Source organism: Crassostrea angulata, chromosome 8 (assembly GCF_025612915.1).
Source record: "Crassostrea angulata isolate pt1a10 chromosome 8, ASM2561291v2, whole genome shotgun sequence".
Lineage (NCBI taxonomy): Eukaryota > Metazoa > Mollusca > Bivalvia > Ostreida > Ostreidae > Magallana > Magallana angulata.
This window is the reverse complement of record NC_069118.1, coordinates 20,998,981-21,021,334: the sequence shown is the minus strand read 5'-3', so window position 1 is coordinate 21,021,334 and position 22,354 is coordinate 20,998,981. Positions and strand designations below refer to the sequence as shown.

Genomic DNA, 22,354 nt, shown 5'->3' with positions numbered 1-22,354 from the left:
AATCACATGAATTTAATTTAAATCACGTCAACTTTGTAGATTACCTGAACGAAAACTCAAATGAGCCTTGTTTATGGAAGTTTTTCCCTTGTCTGTTGTTGTTGTTATTGTCGTATTTCTATCTTTTTTCCCAAAACCAGTCGGCCAAAATTCATTAACTAGACTTTTAGCTCAAAGTATCATAGAATGTAGGGAACATTTATATGTTCAAATAAAGGGCTCCCTACTCTTTAAAGAGACTTGCACATGATTTGAGCTCAATTCTTTCTAAATTTATTTTTTTTCATTTTTAAGGTCTAGAATGGTCAATATAGATGTTTTAAATGTTTCGTTAAAATCTAAAAGTCAAATATCAAGTAACTACCGAGTTACAGAGATTAGAATTCTTTGTTTTGTAAACAAAGCTCGAGTCCTATTATTGTTTACAATTGTGGTGTATCAATATGAGTTTCAGTCTAATTTGTTTTTTATTGTTGATAAAATAATTTATGAATACATTGATTCAGCATATATTGTTTGCTAATAGTTATATTGTCAAAAAAGGACTATTTCTTTAATCACACAATACATAGATATATACATAAAACTATCTTTATAAATCATCTTAAAACCATTTGGTCAACCATGTGGAAGCATTCCCAGGATGTAGAGATTTTAGTATGTTTAAATCATGATCCTTTGGTGTAAGATGAAGCCATAATAAAGGCTTGGCTGTCAAGCAATAAAAAAAGAAAATCTTTTTCTCAGAAATCAAAACAACAAAATGTTTAACAAAGGACTATGTGCGGTTTGGTCAAATATCTGCCCCCGATTTCAACCAATTTTAAATAGTATCGTATAAGAATGAATTCTTCACAAACCATGGTAAAGAGGATGCCTATAACTTTAATCTTGATTTTAGTCATTATTGCTCACTCGCTTTTTATCGATGACGTCATCTAAATGACCTTATTCCCGCAAAGTTGCAAACAAATGAAGATATTCTCATTTTTGCTCTATATTTTGCATTCGGAAGTATAGAGCGCAGGTCTGCTCAAGTGCAATTTTAACATATGTTTTACTTCAGATAGTTATACATATTATACTAAAAAATGGTACTTGAGCAAGCCTGCGCTCGATGTTTCCCAGTCGAAAAACCATTGGAAAACACCCATATTTTGCTACAAAACATCAATTTATCAAAATAATGCAATATTCATGACGCCATTTTGACGTTATGACGTCACTGTGGTGATAACCTTTTACACCTTTATTTCCAAAATGGTTTTAACTATCTTTCATCTTATTTTAAAGCTCTTTCTAAGACTTTGATTTGGGGGGGGGGGGGGGCAAAAATTGCATAAAACCGCACTTAGTCCTTTAAAGTGCTTACCTTTACGTAGGATTTGTATAGGTGGTATTTTGAAAGTAATTAAGTAAGGAAAAGCAAGATAATAATATATTTAAAATAATAACTAACTATATCCACAGTTACATTCTAAACGGCTTACTGTAGATCTGACCCGTATTCTTAATCCAATACAAGTTAAAAAATAGTTCCTTTATACAAAAAATTAAGTTTTAATTATTTTACAAATACTTTTGAAGCGACAATTCTAGTCATTAAACACTTCGCTCAAGTGCAGAATATGGAGATTAACACACAGCAAAAAGGAATACTTGAAACTGAACATTTCAGGCCGCCTGTCGTTTTTATTATTATTAAAAACAACAAAATATTTTTGCTTTATCAGTGGAAAAAAAAAATTGACATTGTAGATAAGGAACCAATAAACAAAATTTGACTAATGGTTTAATAATAACAAACACAAGATGAGAATATGCTATTCAGTCAACTAAAATGTTTCTAAATGTAAACTAAAAGCTGACTCAATGGCATATATAGCTCTGATATTCCGTCACTTTTCCAATCATTTGCGTTATTATTCAGTTGACTGAATGGCAGAACTTCATTCTGTAAAAACCTCTGGAAATATAAAAATACATTTTTAGATGCAAAGGCCCACTCCTACTACTGCTACTGGAACAACCACAAGTACTCATCCGCATGGAACTGTTTCCACCTCTACTTCTCCTACAGGTAGTACCACAAGTATTAATTGCCATGTAAATGTTTTGAATTCTACTTCTCCTACAGGTACTAAAGCAAGTACTACTCCGCATGGAAATGTTTCCACTTTTACTACTCCTACAGGTACAACCACAAGTACTACACCGCATGGAACCGATTTTATTTTTACTGCTCCTACACTTACTTAAACAAGTAGTACTCCGAATGAAACTGTTTCTGCTTCTCCTACGCCTCATAGTTCTGCCACGCGTACTGTTTCGCATGGAATTGTTTCCACTGAGCACACTATGTATGAAGTTTCAAAAGATGCGATTGGAACAAACAACAAGAAGGAGAGTATAATGAAGAACCAATATGGTATTTCTCTTTTTCTTTGCCTTGTTTTTTTTTATTTATGTTAGTTCAGATTATAACTAGGTTAATCTAATATCAAATGATAGCTATATTTATCACATGTTTATTTCAATATGCGATGGATATCACTGGGATAAACGTTTGATGTTACACTGTGTTCTTACGCCATGTGAAGTTATAATTTAACATTAACTAGCTTTAGGGCTGATTGACGTAAAATGAAAAAGTAACAGAATAATTTAATTTAAAAGTGTAGAGTTATAAATGTGAAGCATTTAATGCCGTTTCATTTGTTCCTTAAATTAATAGCTAATATGTTAGAAAATGAAATACTTGTTTATAAATCTTTAAGGAACTTTTTTCTGTGTGTAAGGTTGTTGACGTCTAATGATAAATGTGTTGTGCAGCTCACAATTATTATATTTACAGAGAAGATTGAATTTTTAAAAAAAAATACGTTGAAAACATGTGATAAATAGAATCTCATGATTTGCGATGTTATATGTTTTTTTCCCAACTCATTGAGTGTTTACTATTCCCTCACCAAAGCTCGTGGATAAAAAACACACATCGAGTTGGATAAAAATCATACACCATCGCAAATCATGAGAGATCCACAATTATTTTCTTCCATAGGCAACACAACCGTAATAATGGTGGCCGTACCACTAACCGTTATTGTCGTTCTTGGCTTAATTGCACTACTTCTTGTCATCCTTCTATCATTTCTGTCTAAAATATTCTAATAGAAAAGGTATATACAGCTGCATCCGGCTTTTAAGCGTAAATCAATGATGGAGTTTAAAACATTTCGCATACGGTGAAAGATTACTATAATGACGTAATTTTTTTTTTTTAATTTACCTTATCATTTAAGAAATATATTCGAAATCATTTTCATTAAAATACTATTTCAATTTAGTCGGTGAATATTGTTAAAATGTGTAGAATCAGTTTTTAAATGGATTTCAAAGCAAATTTTCTACAGGCTTCTCAACGTAAGTTCATTAAAATTCATTGTAATGTCATTTTCAGTGTAATTTCAAATAAAAAATCATTAAGTTACTGATAAACGTTGGTCTGGTTAATGATAAATCTCACTTGTGGAAAAGTATATACTAGTAAATGTTAAACAATGCAAGTATTCTTAAGAGTAAATTTCATGCGTTTCTTCTCAATTTATTTTAAATAGGAGAAGACGACCAACTAAGAAGACTACAGAAACAAACCATGCACAACATGAGCCTAGTTTACCCCAGCATTCCAAGAAGAGTGATAAAAATCAATCATTTTAAAATAATTATTTTGTTTTGGATAAAACGGAAAAATATTCAGTGGTCAATTCTACGAATTCTGCCAATGATAAATCCTGCAGAAACCCTCATAAGGAATGTAGTGATGATGACTATGATCATCTTGGTGAAAATGTAAGAGAAGAAGTGGAGGAATAGGACAACTATCACCTTGCATTCTTTCCTAGCAATGAAGACGAATCAAATTATGGTACATGTATAAGAAATATGTCTGCCGAGTGTCTAATGGAAAATCCATACAACCACACGAATACAGGGGACCATCACGTTACCTTGGAAGACAATGAATACAACACAATTTCTATCAACGCGTAGTGAATTCTAGAAAAAATGAAAGCTTACACTACAATGGTAGTGATGAAATATAATGTTTCAATACATGCTGTCTGCAAAATAACATATACACCATCATTTTTTTTAGGTTGTTGTTAATTAAATTACAGTAAGAGACTAAAAAGTAAAACGTTATTATGGTGCACTTGTACATTTTCCAGCTTAATGAAGATTTTTTTTTAAAGTTAGGATGTAATTGCAAATCATTGAGACGCTTTGTTTTCGAGAGGAACTAATATGATTGCTTTATTCAAATGCTGTATTATAATTTCAAGATTGATAGCGTTTGGTTATATGTTTTCCCTGATGATTTTCCTTACATTACTACTACAATGTATTTGTTTAGGATGTATTCTGTGAATATCCGTACTCAAAAGTCTTTCGATCGTTTAAAATATATATACTGTTCTTTTCTAAATTTCCCAAGATAATTATGCATTTTTATTCATTCATACTCGAAATTCATAAATACATTAATACTAAGGCAAAAAGGGTATTTATTTAAAGTTGCCTTTTGAAATGTCCTCTCTGTTAGGTTTAAGCGCCCGACTATAGATAAATATAAAGGTTTTTTGGGGTTTTTGTAATGCAAACGACTTTAAAATACCACAACCGATAATGTTGAAAAATAGTGAAATTCTAAATACGTTGCAGTATTCTCCATTTCCGTAAGATATATGTTTTCGATTTAGTAAATTACTGTTGGCACAAAAGGGATGACATTTAAATGTATTGGTATTTTCTTTTAAATCATTAAAATGGGAAGAAAACGATGATTCCAATTAAAGTCTTAATTGGACTATGTAAATTATTTTATCGTAAAAAAAAAGCTCGGTAATGCTTCAAATTCATTATATAAACAAAATGAAGCCTTAAGTTAGTCAAATGTTAGCATTTCTATAACTTTTTTGTATTATAATTTCCTTGAATAATGGGCTACGTTCAAATTTTTCCATTTCATAAAAATTAAAAGTACGTAAGTAAAAGAAAGTAAAAAAACAAACATGGCTACATGTAGTGAACAATATTTTCAATGGATATTGCATAATGATATCCATTTGTTTGCTGTAATTTTTAAAAAGATGTGCTACTATAAGAATTTTTAACATAAACCTATGCTTTTATGCTTTTCCATTGAATACGTTTGTATTTATTTGCAAAAAACCATCCTTAATAAAATTGACATTTGACGTTTTTATATATTTGTTCAAACAATAATCATCGTCTATAGATTTTGTTATGAACCACCCATGCGATTGTTATTGTCATTTAGATTTTAGACCACGTGGTTATATTTGACCTTTTCAGTTTCGCAGTAAAAATCGTTCCTCGTGTTTGTTGACTATTTTAGAGAATTTAGGTACTCGTATTCAAATATAAAATCTAAACGTTTATTGATTTTAAACTTTATTTTCATTAATGGGTGGATAAACGTGTTCTAGAAATAAATGTATCAATGCAAAACATAGTTGTTTTTTTCTCCTGTTGCAACAATAAACATGCTTAGTAGAGATCCCCGCAAATGGTTTATTTTTATCCGCGCATGACCTAGTAATAGCATAAAAGTTGAAACACACTATACTACTTTATACAGAATGTTCCTTGAAATGGCTCGATCTACTAAGCTTTTATGCAAAAAAGACACCATCAGGCTTCGGCGTGATCATCGATGTCGGACTTTAGAGGCCAATCACACATTGGAGTCCAACATATATTCTTTGTACGACAAGCAAATGACTCAAGACCAGTCTTTATCCGTTTTAAATTTTAAAATAGCAGATTTGACATCATAGCGTTTGGATAATGATAAAAATAAATACAGGAAGATAATTTGCTGATAAAAAATTTCTTTTTCTATATAGAGCGTTTCCTCTTTATTATGATACATGTATTTTGCAGACACTGTGACAGACCTGAAACGGTACGTTGACATTGGTTTTTTCAAGGCTTTTAAATGCATGCGCTGAATACTTTCGTAAAATATTATGAGAGTTTAACTTGATTTATATAAAATAAGATAGCTTGCTTTCGTCATCAAATTCTGTACGCAACTTAGACAACTTGAGTGGCCGTTTTGTGCAAATTCGTTTATGACGTCATAACAAGGACATTTCAAGGTTTCTTGCTTCACTTTCTCTAACGCCAAATGCTCTGAGTCAGAAAAAAATATGCAATTTAAATCTATGCTATATATGGTGTAAATATTACAGTAGTAATTCATATTTAGTTCTCATGTACGAATTTTAAGTTAAAAATGAATACATTATAACTACGTAGATCATCGGCAAGAATTGGTACGTTACTTTTCAATCAATGTGAAACTGTCCCTTAAAGCTAGGTCATGTACATGTTGCTTCAACCGTCAGAGAGAGAAAAAGAGAGAGAGAGAGAGAGAAAGAGAGAGAGGAGAGAGAGAGACAGAGAAAGATCTACTACAAAGTGTTTGGTTCTCTGCTTCGGTAATAATTCTTTAAATGAAAAGCATGACAAGTATTTAAAGTAATTATATCCTTTCTATTGTGACCAAAAAAGGGACCAGCAAAGCCAGGGAGTTATATTTTCTAAATAAGTTGTAAAGATCTTTGTACGCAAAATATAAGTCCGAAGTTTACGAATCTCATCAGCATTCTATATTTGAAACTATTTGAGTTTATTTTCATGTACATTTCCTATAATATTTCGACACAGAGAATGTGGAAATGAGGAACTGGATAATTTTGCACATACCTCTTTAGTACCACGTGCACCCTTCCTCTGAATTTTAAATATAAAAAATACTATGCTCTCCATTTCCCGATTTAGGACAAATTTGGACTTCTTATATGAATATTTTAATAGCACCAAAACAGATTTATTTTTATTTCTTTTAAAATGCCTTAATACTACATTCACAATACACACCGATGGTACATGGGAAGATATACCCACCACCCATGTATAATTTCGAATTCATAATACAAATATGCTTTTCTAACCTCGTTTAAACTTTCATATTCTCCAAAAAAGCTTCTTTAATAAGATAAGTTTCTAGATTAAGGATCAGCAGTCTAAATATGATATATAAATAATTATTAACACTAAATAAGCGGAACAGGTTATAAAAAATGGCGTCGTTCTCCTGACATTAAATACGGAAATCCCGAATTTTTTGATAAAACAATCAGAAATAGAAACTAGAGCCGAGCTCGTTGCAAGCAACGAGGAGGTGTTCCGTTACAGCTTCAAGTCATGAAAGGATTGTCAATCAGTCTTAATAAAACCGCCCCATCCCCGTCAGGGTCTGAATAAATTGATAGGAGGTCATTTTCATACTACCTTAACTTCTGATCAATCAGGGCTTTAGAAAATAAATTTGAACTCTTGAAAACTATTTTCTATGTATTTAATAAATGTAACCCAAAGAATACAGAGTATTAAAAAGTTAGACCTCTCGTAAAACAGATGAAGGGATGTCTGTGATAAGTTGGGGATATACATGTATTTAGACAAGAAAAATATTGACTGCGACTTCAGAACACTATTACGCACAGGGAGCTATTCCCGATACGCAAAATAAGAGTCTTCATGTGAAGCTTTTAACTCTCATATTACGCAATATCCAAAAATACAATATTTCAATTATGCGAAAAGAAATTTAAAAAAACATGACATTTTTGTCATTTCAGTAGAAGAAATAATTTCGTTAAAAAAATAATCATCATAATAATTGCAGTTCATATTGATTTAAGCCTATTTTCGTTTCGCAAAATAACTCTGAAATTTATACTCGAATCTGATTGGCTACAGGAGGCAGGATAGGATAAAAAAGGATAGAACTTAACTTTTATATTTCTATCATGCATCGTGCATCGTGCATCCTATCCTATCCTTGTCAACTTTCAGGATAGCAGCAAAGTACCATTTCAGAGCCTTTGTCCGGAAACGAATGCCCCTATTATTTTTTAAAAAGAGGAATAACTCGAACCCGGAAGTTACTATTTTTTCATCTTTTTGGTTTTTTTTAAATTAAATCTAATTTACAATACACCCTGAAATTTGAATAAAATCGGATGACAACAAAAAAGTTATTAATGTTTAAAAAAATCTCTAGAATAACAATAATAAAAAATTACCATTAGAATCAGTACAAGGTTTTCCGTTGGAAACGGTAGACCTTAATAAAAAATCAAATATCTAACGAGAACACATTTTATTTTTAATTTTTTAAATCATTTTTCACATAAACAATTGATAAATTTGTGTAAATTGTTTATCAGTTAATTGCGATTTCTCAAAATAACTCCATTTCGAAAAAATGCTCATTTCCAATATATGTATTAAAAAAGCGTTAAACAGCATCATCAACAATACCAACTTCCAGGCAGTATTGCATGAAAATAGCGTAGGCGATAAATTAATTTAATGAGCTGTAAATCCAAAAAACGGTTTAACAAATTTTCAGGGTATGTTTTCTCATGAAATTTATTTGTGGGTAAACCAGCGACCCACCTTAAAGAAACGGTACAACCTGTAAATAGTCTAGCAAAAACAACCGTTATGTGATTAAGGGCATACATTGTATCAATCTAAACGACATTAATAGGTGCACAAAAGAATTTACCTTATATTTTGTATTCGATTTTTTGTAGAATAAAGATTTGTATGAAAAACAAAGTTGCAGATGTTTAGCAAAAATAACGAATTAAGACTGTTTTTCTTATTTCATACATAATACTTTCTTGTTTATAGTAAATGTATTTAGCACATGAAGCTATAGCAACTATTTACATTTTTGTGTTATTAATATGATGAGCATTTTTCTTAAGTAATTGTTCAAAGATATCACGGTTTAGTAAAGCTACTTTACAATGCATATCTTGTTTTTAATCAGCCTTGCTTTTTTGTATTTAGTATAGAATGAGCATGCATATGGTAACACATATAGAGACTAAACAACTAGATTTTTTTCTGCGGAAGTAAATACAACAATTAGTAAATCTATTTTGTTTTTATCAAGCGTGCTTAGGAAATAACAATTTGCAGCACAAAGTATCATTTTAGATCAATTAAAACTCTCACGTTTGAATTAAATAACTAGCACTCGTATGTTTCTTATAGTCATAACATTATCGTGTAACCTTTGTTTTCTTTCAGATAAAGAATGGGTTTTGTACTCTCGATGTCACAAATTTGTACAGGTCAATTATTTTATTCATATACAAATATTTACAACCAGTGTGTATTTCCCCTTACGTTTGAATTGGAAATCTGCGACGATCAATATCCTTTGAATACACTCAACATGTTCATGTACAATGAGCATATATAAAAATAAACGTCATCACGCGTTTTGAGTAATATTTTTATTCAACGATAAAGGGAAACTTTAAACTAACATAACCAATTGATATGAAACCCCGGGTTTACTTTCTGGGTTTACTTTGGTTTTATTCCGGGTTTTCTTTTTGAAAATTTGGGTCCACTCGGAAATTACTTCGGGTATACTTGAGGTTTACTTTCGGTTTTATCGAGAATTGCTTTTGGGATCTACTGAACGCAATGACGTGTGAAGCAGACCTTTAATTTATCTTACCATCTTACTGACCCTTGTATGTTCCGAATACATATGAGCGTCTGCTTTTAGGGGTATACTCCTGATCGGGGTTTACTTTCTGTATCCACTCTCGTTAAATCCTATCTATTCGTCAATGAAGAAGACTGTTTTGTTTCAGAAAAGTTTCGTGCACCATATTTTTAGTCGCTGAAGCAAACTAAATAATATGTTGACATACCCCATATGATTGGGCAATATTACTATAATTCGCTCACGCTTAAAATATTCTTATGTTCACTTTTTTGTGTTTATCAAAAATTGCTATGGTATTGCTACTTCAAAATTAATTAGATAGTGTAATAATTCTCGATCGTTTCTGTGAGCACAGTTTGATTACTCATATACATGTTTTATATAGAAAACGTAGGCTAACTAGTAAAATATTTATGAGTTTATAGTTTTAGCAATGGTGTTAAATGCATATGCCATGAGTTGGTTTGACTTTCAAAACAAATGTCGTCAACTTGGACTACAAATGCCCTCAGCGACTCATCACAAAAAACCATACTGGACCAAATACTACAAACGTCAGTCTGACTGGATCGGCAAATATGGTAAATACAGTAACGTACACACAATGGTTGGTTTCGGTTAAAAACATCATATGCAACATTATTGAAAACAGTATCTAATTGTATTTAAAATCTTTTACAAACCTTAAGTGAAGTTTACTAAAAAAATCAGTAAAATTTAATGTTATTCAAATGTTCAACATAATACAACATTCCCCGGTCAATATATCTATTATATTTACATTTTCCAGTGTCTTTGCCTGTGATAACACTACGTCCCGATTTTGTACTATATAACCCATAACATCAAATATGGGCGCCAGCGGGGTTTGCCTATCTATATTTAAATATTTTATCGTACAATGGCTTAAAATTATATAAATATAAGTAATAAGGAATCATTCTTTGAATATTGTGAGATGATAATTTCGGTTGGGGCGTGATCAAATATATCATATAACCCTTCGGGCTTTATTGGATTTGATCACGCCCCGACCGAAATTATCACCTCATAGTACTCAAAGAATGATTCCTTATTTATTACATTAAATGATAGCTCATTTTGAATTTTACAAATTTAATGACAGTATTTAATTTATCATGTAATATTCATACTATAAGAATACAAATACAGAACAAAAACCTTAAATACTGCATTTTTAAAAAGTGACAGTTCTTTTCAAATTACTTTCACTAGGAAGCATCAGAATAAAATATTTACAAATACTCTTTGTTATAACGTATATAATTCTGATGTTTCCGTCACATTTTACTTGAAGAAATAGTATAAACAATACATCATTTATTCTTCAACATATTACAGTAAAGTTACAAGATAAATTGTTATCTACGCAAATACATTTTTATTCCTTTTTAATTTTAAGGATGTTACCACAGAACTGATTTGACAGAAGCTAAAACCTTTAATTTGCATCTCCCATCAGCTGGAATTTGTCAAGAATTATGTATGGAAGAAAATGAATCTAAAAAACTTTCATTCTTTGGTGTTAAGGTATTTATAAATGTTCTTCAATTTTTTTTAAATCTTTGTAATCATTTGAAAATTTATTGTGTAAAAATAGTGTAAAAATAATTACCACCATGCACCACGTGTGTTTCTGGCACATTTAATGGGCATTTTTACATATATGAATTCATTGCATGGAAAAAATAAGCTGTAAAAATTCAAACTGTTCATATTTTCAAACAGATAACTAGTACATAGAGCTATGACGAGAGTATTGCAAATTAATAGATCAATTATCTTATATAATGTTATTACTTGTATCCATACCGCCTTTTTACACAGATACGAAATCAAATAACTCATGCTTTTAGTAGAAAAACTTTTTGTAGAATATTTTTTAGCCCTGAACATGATTTGACTCTGATTTGCTTTATTTAATGATGTGTTTAAAAAAATTGACATAATTCACTAAATATTTTGACAAATGTTTTTCTTTGCATTGATAAAAAAAATGTTTTCTTTGCATTAATGAATATAGAAAGGAAAATGTATTTGTCTGTCAGAACAACCAGCAACGCCATCATTAGTGTTGAATCAATGCAATTTTGATTGTTTAATAAACAATTTTCCAAATAATTCTTTGGAGTGTGGAGAAGGTATGGCATACAGTGTGTTTGTATCTGGTAAGTTGATTTTAACTCAGCATTTTATTGATAATTACAGGCATAATAAGCTCACTTGAGCCGGAAACTTAAAAAAGCTATTCCATTCACTTTTTGTCCGACTTTTGTCTGTCTGTCTGTTAACGTTTTACATTTTGACTTCTTTTCCACAACCAGTGGACCAATTACAATTAAACCAAATAAATTATTCTTAGTCTAGGGAAATTCAAATTTGTTTAAATGAAGTGATAAGCTTTCTTTCAAGTTGGAATACATGTAAATAAAAATTATGATAATCGCCTGGGGGTAAAAATGAGCAACAACGGTGAGGGCGTTGAATTTTACCATGGTTAGAAAATCTTGAAACATTTTCATCTAAAAATCTAAAAGAACAAAAGGTTTTTAATGTTTACCATGAGAGTATGACAAGAAAACTTAAAAAACTGAATTGTTCAGATTTATTTTTGACACGAAAAAGGTATAATCAGTTACATTTATGACTATTGTTGCTCAGGCTATGTGGCCCCTTAGCCTCTTGTTTAATCTATTGTTCAATGTAAAATTCTTTGATTCGGAAAGTAAAATAAAACTACTTAAAAGTATAGTAAATATTATGTATACTTATCAGTAAGTTAAATTGGAGTCGCAAATTCTCCTTGAGCTGAAAAAATAACGAAACTTTTTTCAAAAACCTTTTCATCATTTTTATTACAAAACATCTCACGACAAATGTTACTTTAGACATGTGAGCCCCATCGAGATAAAAAATAGTGTCACCAGCTTTGGTTTATGTCATTTTTTCCTCCAAAAGCTAACATAAAAAATGTTTACTTTATCCCAAGTTTCTCATCTGCTAATTTAGAAAAAATGCCTAATTTTAGAAAAAAATATGCCTGACGTGATTTGCAATGACAGTAATGCAAATTGCTATCATAAAGAAGAACAAGTTAAATTCTTATTGACGGATGAGAAAGAATGCAACTCAGTATATGAACACTATAACGACACGTGTTCCATTGAATTAACCACTCAAATATACACGAGTTTTGATAGAGGTAAAAACTTTTCATACATTCATCTGAAACAAGATCTCGTGCAAAAGCACAGCTCTAATAGCAGGCTCCTCAAACAATCCTTATTTCATTTTGGACGGGTTTTTTTTGGTTTTGTTTGTTTTTTTTTTGTTTGTTTTTTTAGGGGGGGGGGATTTTATGTTTTTTAAGTAAATATACAAATTTTTTGGTTTTTAATTTTACCGTCACTAAACATTTAAGTTAAAATTTCTTGGTTAGTTTTCAAATTGGACTCAATTATAATAACTGAGATAAAATATTAAATCATAATGTTTTTCTTTTCTAGGAAAGAAATTGTCAAAAAATGATCAGAGAAATATTTTGTTCTGTGAACAGTGTACAGAACATGGATGTCTATTTTCAAACTGTAAAAGTCAACTAAACACCATGTATTGTACTAAGGTCAGTCTATGCAAACAGAGATTTTTGTGCATTGATATTCAGTTATAATTATCATTAATAAGAAAGACAATATAGAAGTTTTTAGTTTTTCCTGGGGTTTTGTTTTCTCGTTTGGTTTTCTTTGTTTAGAGTGTGTTATCTACTGCCCACCCTTCAGTTTTGAAAACCATTACACAAACTGTGATACCAAATGTTACTGAAAAAAGAGTCAGATTAAGGAGGATAACATATAACAAATTAGTTAGCATATATAAGAAGCAAACACTATTACACGGAGCAATCTTTTCCAGAACAACTCAATCAATTTCAAAAGACGATACTATAACAAGTAAGTGTTGAACTTTAAGAGAATGTAGAATTGCTTTACAGTCATTCACAAATCAGACAAGTTGTTCTTAGTGTTAGACGTATCACTTTTTGTCTTCATGAGTATGACAAAAAAGAAAATATATCTGAATATTTGCAGTCACCTTCTTCTTGATACCACTAGTTGGATAAATCGAGCGTTGTCAAAAAGTACGCGGACAACTGTAATTTCATTCTAAGTAACGACGCTATATTTAGGAAAGTATTAGAACATTCTAATATAGACTTTATTAAAGAATATGTTCTAAAATCAGAGCAATGTACATTCTTATTATTTAGTTATTACTACAAAAACATTGCCTATACAGTCCGCAAGTTACACAACGTTTTTAACGTCGTACGTAGCGCGTTGTTTTCTGTTAGTTTCTAAAGTAGTCACCTCTGCACTGCAAACGCTTCCCACATCTTCTTAGCCATGAATCGAACACATCTAAATACCACTTACAAACGATTTTAGATACAATGATTCCAGTTACATATTTAATTTCATCAGAATCCTCGAATCTAACTCCTATTAGCTGTGATTTGATGAAAGGAAAAATTGCAAAACCCATCTGAGCAAAATCCGGACTATATGACGGGTGTTCAAGAAGATCGAATCCCAGGAGTTCGATTTCCAGACACGTGGAAGCTGCCGTGTGTGCAGTTGCAATATCTTGGTGTAGGATGACATTTCCCAAGGTCTACAGCCATGGCATCGCGTTTTTTCATCATTGCCCTAACTAAGTCGCGGTGTAATACCTGTAATGAATACTACCAATGTTTCGTTTGGAACACTGTATGAAGCTTTAGAATATGTGAATTTATTTATATATAATAATTAAATAGATAAAAATTAAGATTAGAATGTCCGGGTATTAGTTTCATGAATTACGATATGCTAAATGCAACAAATTGAATGTTTTATTATCTGTTATTACTATCTAAATATGATGAAATGGGTAGTTTTTTACCTGAAAGTAGTATGCAGCATTCACCGTCTGGCCAGAGGATACAGTGTGGACCAAAATCATTCCGTGTCGATCAGTAAAGAATATGTACATTCGTTTACCCACGGATCTTGCAACATTTGCCTTTTTTCGGTGCTGGAGAACCCCGGTGTTTCCAAATGCTGGATTATGTTTTTGTATGTGGATCAAAATGATGCAACCAAGTTCGTCCGTAGCCACTTCTCTCCTTCTCTTTTGAAATTCCGTATGAATGCCTTGCTTGTCTGCATTCGTCTTTTTTGTGCTCATCGGATAAAAGTCTGGGCACCCATCTTGCGCAAACACGACTTATACAGAATTCTTCAGTGAGGATATTGAAAACCGAAGATTTGCTAACATCACTTATTGACAAGACTTTTCTTAACATCAGATGTCTGTGCATGCAATACTTAAGACATACCATAGTCACTTCTACCAGCCTTTAGGGTTTAGGTAAATTGTCATTAATAGCCACTCTTCTCGTTCTTGACTTAAGTATAAGAATACCCTACTTAGGCACTGTCAAAGACAAATGCAAGTAAAGAATGATAAACGATCAGCTCTGCATTTATATTCCTAGAACTGTATATTCATCATATAGTACATAATATGGCCATAGAATTAAGCACAGTAAGTTTTCATATTTTTGAGTAATAATAAATCTGAAAAGCATGCAGAAACAAAACAGCTTGAATTATTCAAACTCCTTTGAAGCATTTTCTTATCCAAAAAGTATAAATATATTTATTTTATTTTGAAGTCAGAGAACACATAATTTATACTTTACAAACGCAAAAATTACTTTCATCATAATGTAACATATTCTGTATTTTCCTTTATAGTGAAGGATGACATAGTACAGATTACAAGAAACGCATCGTAGTATCCAAGAAAGTGTTTTAAACAATGCAAACATTATAACTGTACTATTGTTGACTGAGATGAAATCAACTACTTTGTGTGTTTGGAGGTACGGCGATTCACAAAGCACCTTTCACTTATTTACCGTATAAAAACGGGTATTTTCTGCGGCCCTATATTTTTGCGTTTTATATTCAAAAAGGTATCAAAATATATTCTGTGTTTCCAATTTCTGCGATTACATTAACCGCAAAAATTGATTTAAAAAATAGAATGTATAACTAGCATAATGTATTAAACTTTGGCTTCATTTCAGGAGTGTTACTACCCATACTGTGTGTAATGAGCTTGTTAATTTCCCATTCTCTAACCAGTCACCTGTTGACTCCTGCTGTAGTAGTTGCAGCGTTATATTAATATTTATCTAAGAATTTCCTGTAAGGCATGCATTTGTATCATAATCTATAGCTAAAATATGTGCACGCATATTTTGGAAATGATGCTTTAAAAAAATGTTTATTTACTTCTTGTGAACTGTGGTTAAATTGCGTTTATGGTTGACTGACCCAAACCTTCGATATAATTTCATTGACCGATCATTATTAAAGATATTTGTTCGACACCCTTTCATGTGATTATTAAAAATAATCCTCTAGTTAGGGTATTATTATTTAGGACAGTTGCTGTCGCGAATGAGATATGCAAATTGCTTGAAATGGTTATCCATGTATTTTAGTTTGTATTTTCGAGAAATGTAAGTCGTATATAGTAAGTGTGAATTTAAGAAACAGTTCCACTCATCAATTGCCATTGTACTGAAATAATCACGGGTAATAACCGTATACAGACTAATGAGCAGTACACGTAGGTTACATACAATAATAATTGCACAAAGTATATAATTTATAATTTACTAAGTTTAGATTTTTTGCTGCGCAATGAAGGTGGCAAAATTATAGTAAGTAAAAATAATATGACAGCTATATCCAGATACAGCTAAAATGTATATTCTAACTTGATATATTTACAGTAAAAATAGTTTTGCAATGATGCTGTAAATAGTTGCTACTGCTGCGATGTTACATGTAATTCCTCTCTCTCTCTCTCTCTCTCTCTCTCTCTCTCTCCGATTTGTTCAGTGCTCTAACAAAACACAGGTAACAGTAGCTTTATCTAAACAGCTAGGACTTGACATTCCATCATACTCCCAAGAGACAAAGTCCATGTTTATTGAATGTTAAAAAAAGATGTATTGAATAAGTATGATCAATAAAAGTTCACGTATAATTTACAAGATAATAACAATTTTGGAGAATATTAGCGTATAAGTCAAAGTGTATCGAATATGAATCACATGAATTAAATCTAAATCACGTTAACTTTGTAGATTACCTGAACGAAAACTCAAATGAGCCTTTTTTATGAAAGTTTTTCCTTTGTCTGTTGTTGTTGTTATTGTCGTATTTCTATTTTCTTTCCCAAAACCAGTCGGCCAAAATTCATTAACTAGACTTTTAGCTCAAGTATCATAGAATGTAGGGAATATTCATATGTTCAAATAAAGGGCTCCCTACTCTTTAAAAAGACTTAGACACAATTTGAGCTCAATTCTTTCAAAATTTATTTTTTCATTTTAAATGTCTAGAATGGTCAATATAGATGTTTTTAATGTTTTGTTAAAATTTAAAAGTCAAATATCGAGTAACTAAGGAGTTACAGAGGTTAGAATTCTTTGTTTTGTAAACAAAAGTCCTATTATTGTTTACAAATGTGGTGTATTAATATAAGTTTCAGTCTAATTTGTTTTTTGTTGTTGATAAAATAATTTATGAACACATTGATCCAGCATGTATTGTTTGCTAATAGTTAAATTGTCAAAAAAGGATTATTTCTTTCATCACACAATACATAGATATATACATAAAACTATCTTTATAAATTTTCTTAAAACCATTTGATCAACCATGTGGAAGCATTCCCAGGTAGTAGAGATTCTAGTATGCTTAAATCATGATCCTTTGGTGTAAGATGAAGCCATAATAAAGGCTTGGCTGTCAAGCAATAAATAAAGAAAATCTTTTTCTCAGAAATCAAAAAAACAAAATGTTTAACAAATTTAAAGTGCTTACCTTTACTTAGGATTTATATAGGTGGTATTTTGAAAGTAATTAAGTAAGGAAATGCAAGATAATAATATATTTAAAATATATATCCACAGTTACATTCTAAACGGTTTAGTGTAGATCTGACCCGTATTCTTAATCCAATACAAGTTAAAGAATAATTCCTTTATACAAACAATACAGTTTTAATTATTTTACAAATACTTTTGAAACGACAGTTCTAGTCATTAAACACTTTGCTTAAGTGCAGAATATGGAGATTAACACACAGCAAAAAGGAAAACTTGATACTGAACATTTCAGGCCGCCTGTCGTATTTATTATTATTAAAAACAACAATTATTTTTGCTTAATCAGTGAAAACAAAACTTGACATTGTAGATAAGAAACCAATAAGCAAAATTTGACTAATGGTTTAATAATAACAAACACAAGATGAGAAGATGCTATTCAGTCAACTAAATGTTTCTAAATGTAAACTAAAAGCTGACTCAATGCCATATATAGCTCTGATATTCCGTCACTTTTCCAATCATTTGCGTTATTATTCAGTTGACTGAATGGCAGAACTTCATTCTGTAAAAACCTCTGGAAATATAAAAATACATTTTTAGATGCAAAGAACCACTTTTACTACTCCTACTGGAACAACCACAAGTACTCATCCGCATGGAACTGTTTCCACCTCTACTTCTCCTACAGGTAGTACCACAAGTATTACACATGTAAATGTTTCGAATTCTACTTCTCCTACAGGTACTAAAGCAAGTACTACTCCGCATGGAAATGTTTCCACTTTTACTACTCCTACAGGTACAACCACACGTACTACACCGCAGGAACCGATTTTATTTTTACTACTCCTACACTTACTAAAACAAGTAGTTCTCCGAATGAAACTGTTTCTACTTTTCCTACGCCTCCAAGTTCTGCCACGCGTACTGTTTCGCATGGAATTGTTTCCACTGAGCACACTATGTATGAAGTTTCAAAAGATGCGATTGGAACAAACAACAAGAAGGAGAGTATAATGAAGAACCAAGATGGTATTTCTCTTTTTCTTTGCCTTGTTTTTTTTATTTATGTTAGTTCAGATTATAACTAAGTTAATCTAATATCAAATGATAGCTATATTTATCACATGTTTATTTCAATATGCGATGGATATCACTCATGGGATAAACGTTTGATGTTACACTGTGTTCTTACGCCATGTGAAGTTATAGTTAAACATTAACTAGCTTAAGGGCTGATTGACGTAAAATGAAAACGTAACAGAATAATTTAATTAAAAAGTGTAGAGTTATAAATGTGAGGCATTTAATGCCGTTTCATTTTTTCCTCAAATTAATAGTTAATATGTTAGAAAATAAAATACTTGTTTATAAATCTTTAAGGAACTTTTTTCAGTGCGTAAGGTTGTTGACGTCTAATGATAAATGTGTTGTGCAGCTCACAATTATTATATTTACAGAGAAGATTGAATTTAAAAAAAAAATACGTTGAAAACATGTGATGAAAAGAATCTCATGATTTGCGATGTTATATGTCTTTTTTCCCAACTCATTGAGTGTTAACTATTCCCCCACCAAAGCTCGGGGATAAAAAACACACATCGAGTTGGATAAAATCATACACCATCGCAAATCATGAGAGATCCTATTGATAAATTTTCTTACATAGGCAACACAACCGTGATTATGGTGGTCGTACCGCTAACCGTTATTGTCGTTCTTGGCTTAATTGCACTACTTCTTGTCATTCTTTGGTAAGTACTATCATTTCTGTCTAAAATATTCTAATAGAAAAGGTATATATAGCTGCATCCGGCTTTTAAGCGTAAATCATTGCTGGAGTTTAAAACATTTCGCATACGGTGAAAGATTACGTTAATGACGTAATTTTTTTTTTAATTTACTTAATTATTTAAGAAATATATTCGAAAACATTTTCATTAAAATACTATTTCAATTTAGTCGGTGAATATTGTTGAAATGTGTAGAATCGAATTTTAAATGTATTTCAAAGCAAATTTTCTACAGGCGTCTCAACATAAGTTCATTAAAATTCACTATTATGTCATTTTCAGTGTAATTTCAAATAAAAAATCATTAAGTAACTGATAAACGTTGGTCTGGTTAAGGAATAATCTCAGTAGTGAAAAAGTATATAGTTACTTTATTTAATGTTTAACAATGCATGTATTCGTAAGAGCAAATTTCATGCATTTCTTCTCAATTTATTTTAAATAGGAGAAGACGACCAACTAAGAAGACTACAGAAACAAACCATGCACAACATGAGCCTAGTTTACCCCAGCATTCCGAGAAGAGTGATGAAAATCAATCATTTTAAAATAATTATTTTGTTTTGGATAAAACGGACAAATATTCAGTGGTCAATTCTACGAATTCTGCCAATGATAAATCCTTCAGAACCCCTCATAAGGAATGTAGTGATGATGACTATGATCATCTTGGTGAAAATGTAAGAGAAGAAGTTGAGGAATAGGACAACTATCACCATGCATTCTTTCCTAGCAATGAAGACGAATGAAATTATGGTACATGAATAAGAAATATGTCTGCCGAGTGTCTAATGGAAAATCCATACAGCCACACGAATACAGGGGACCATCACGTTACCTTGGAAGACAATGAATACAACACAATTTCTATCAACGTGAAGTGAATTCTAGAAAAAATAAAAGCTTACACTACAATGATAGTGATGAAATATAATGTTTCAATACATCCTGTCTGCAAAATAACATATACACCATTTTTTTAGGTTGTTGTTTATTAAACTACAGTAAGAGACTAAAAAGTAAAACGTTATTATGATGCTCTTGTACATTTTCCAGCTTAATGAAGATTTTTTTCAAAGTTAGGATGTAATTGCAAATAATTGAGACGCTTTGTTTTCGAGAGGAACTAATATGATTTCTTTATTCAAATGCTGTATTATAATTTCAAGATTGATAGCGTTTGGTTGATGATTTTCCTTACATAACTACTACAATGTATTTGTTTAGGATGTATTCTGTGAATATCCGCAGTCTTTCGATCGCTTAAAATATATACATTGTTCTTTTCTAAATTTCCCAAGATATTTATGCATTTTTATTCATTCACACTCGAAATTCATAAATACATTAATACTGAGGCAAAAAGGGTATTTATTCAAAGTTGCCTTTTGAAATGTCCTCTCTGGTAGGTTTAAGCGCCCGACTATAGATAAATATAAAGGTTGTTGGGGTTTTTGTAATGCAAACGACTTTAAAATACCACAACCGATAATGTTGAAAAATAGTGAAATTCTAAATACGTTTCAGTATTCTCCATTTCCGTAAGATATATGTTTTCGATTAAGTAAATTACTTTTGGCACAAAAAGGATGACATTTAAATGTATGGGTATTTTTCTTTAAAATCATTAAAATGTGAAAAAAAGATAGCATGGGACTAACCAAAATAGATTTTGTTAACTGTATGCAGAACTTTCAACATACTTCAACCTAAGTAAACAAAATTGATGATTCCAATTAAAGTCTTAATTGGACTATGCACATTTTTTTATCGTATAAAAAAGCTCGGTAATGCTTCAAATTCATTATATAAACAAAATGAAGCCTTTAGTTAGTCAAATGTTAACATTTTTATTACTTTTTAGTGTTATGATTTCCTTTTACAATAGGCTACGTTCAAATTTTTCCATTAACGCAATTCATAAAAATTAAAAGTACGTAAGTAAAAGAAAGTAAAAAAAACAAACATGGCTACATGTAGTGAACAATATTTTTAATGGATATTGCACAATGATATCCATTTGTTTGCTGTAATATTTACAAAGATGTGCTACTATAAGAATGTTTAACATAAACCTATGCTTTTATGCTTTTCCATTGAATACGTTTGTATTTATTTGCATAAAACCATCCTTAATAAAATGGATATTTCTAAACTTTATATATATATATATATATATATATATATATATATATATATATATATATATATATATATATATATATATATATATATATATATATATATATATATATATTTTCAAACAATAACTATCGTCTATAGATTTTGTTATGAACCACCGATGTGAATGTTATTGTCATTTGAATTTTGGACCACGTTGTTATATTTGACCTTTTCAGTTTCGCAGTAAAAATCGTTCCTCGTGTTTGTTGACTATTTTAGAGAATTTAGGTACTCGTATTCAAATATAAAATTTAAACGTTTATTGATTTTAAACTTTATCTTCATTTATTGGTGGATAAAACGTGTTCTAGAAATAAATGTATCAATGCAAAACATAGTTGTTTTTTTCTCTTGTTGCAACAATAAACATGCTTAGTAGAGATCCCCGCAAATGGTTTATTTTTGATCCGCGCATGACCTAGTAATAGTATAAAAATTGAAACACACTATTCCACTTTATGCAGAATGTTCCTTGAAATGGCTCGATATACTAAGCTTTTATGCAAAAAGACACCATCAGGCTTCGGCGTGACGATCGATGTCGGACTTTAGAGGCCAATCACACATTGGAGTTCTACATATATACTTTGTACGACAAGCAAATCACACAAGACCGGTCTTTATTCGTTTTAAATTTTAGAATAGCAGATTTGACATCATAGCGTTTGGATAATAATAACTCCAGGAAGATAATTTGCCGATAAAAAATTTCCTTTTTTATATAGTGTGTTTCCTCTTTATTATGAGATACATGTATTTAGCAGA

At 30.9% G+C, this 22,354-nt stretch overlaps 1 protein-coding gene and 2 pseudogenes across 1 annotated transcript; all 3 read left to right on the top strand.

Annotated features, from left to right (window-relative positions):
- Window positions 1–1,992: 1,992 nt before the first annotated feature.
- LOC128160780 (uncharacterized protein DDB_G0280205-like) lies at window positions 1,993–4,107 on the top strand (annotated as a pseudogene).
- A 7,694-nt stretch (window positions 4,108–11,801) lies between these two features.
- LOC128158839 (uncharacterized) lies at window positions 11,802–13,619 on the top strand. The gene is made up of 4 exons (XM_052821808.1): window positions 11,802–11,826; window positions 12,687–12,860; window positions 13,165–13,280; window positions 13,410–13,619. Exons 1-4 carry the CDS (start codon window positions 11,802–11,804, stop codon window positions 13,617–13,619), a joined length of 525 nt encoding a protein of 174 aa, XP_052677768.1.
- Window positions 13,620–17,988: 4,369 nt separating this feature from the next.
- Window positions 17,989–20,934, top strand: LOC128157973 (uncharacterized; annotated as a pseudogene).
- Window positions 20,935–22,354: the final 1,420 nt, after the last annotated feature.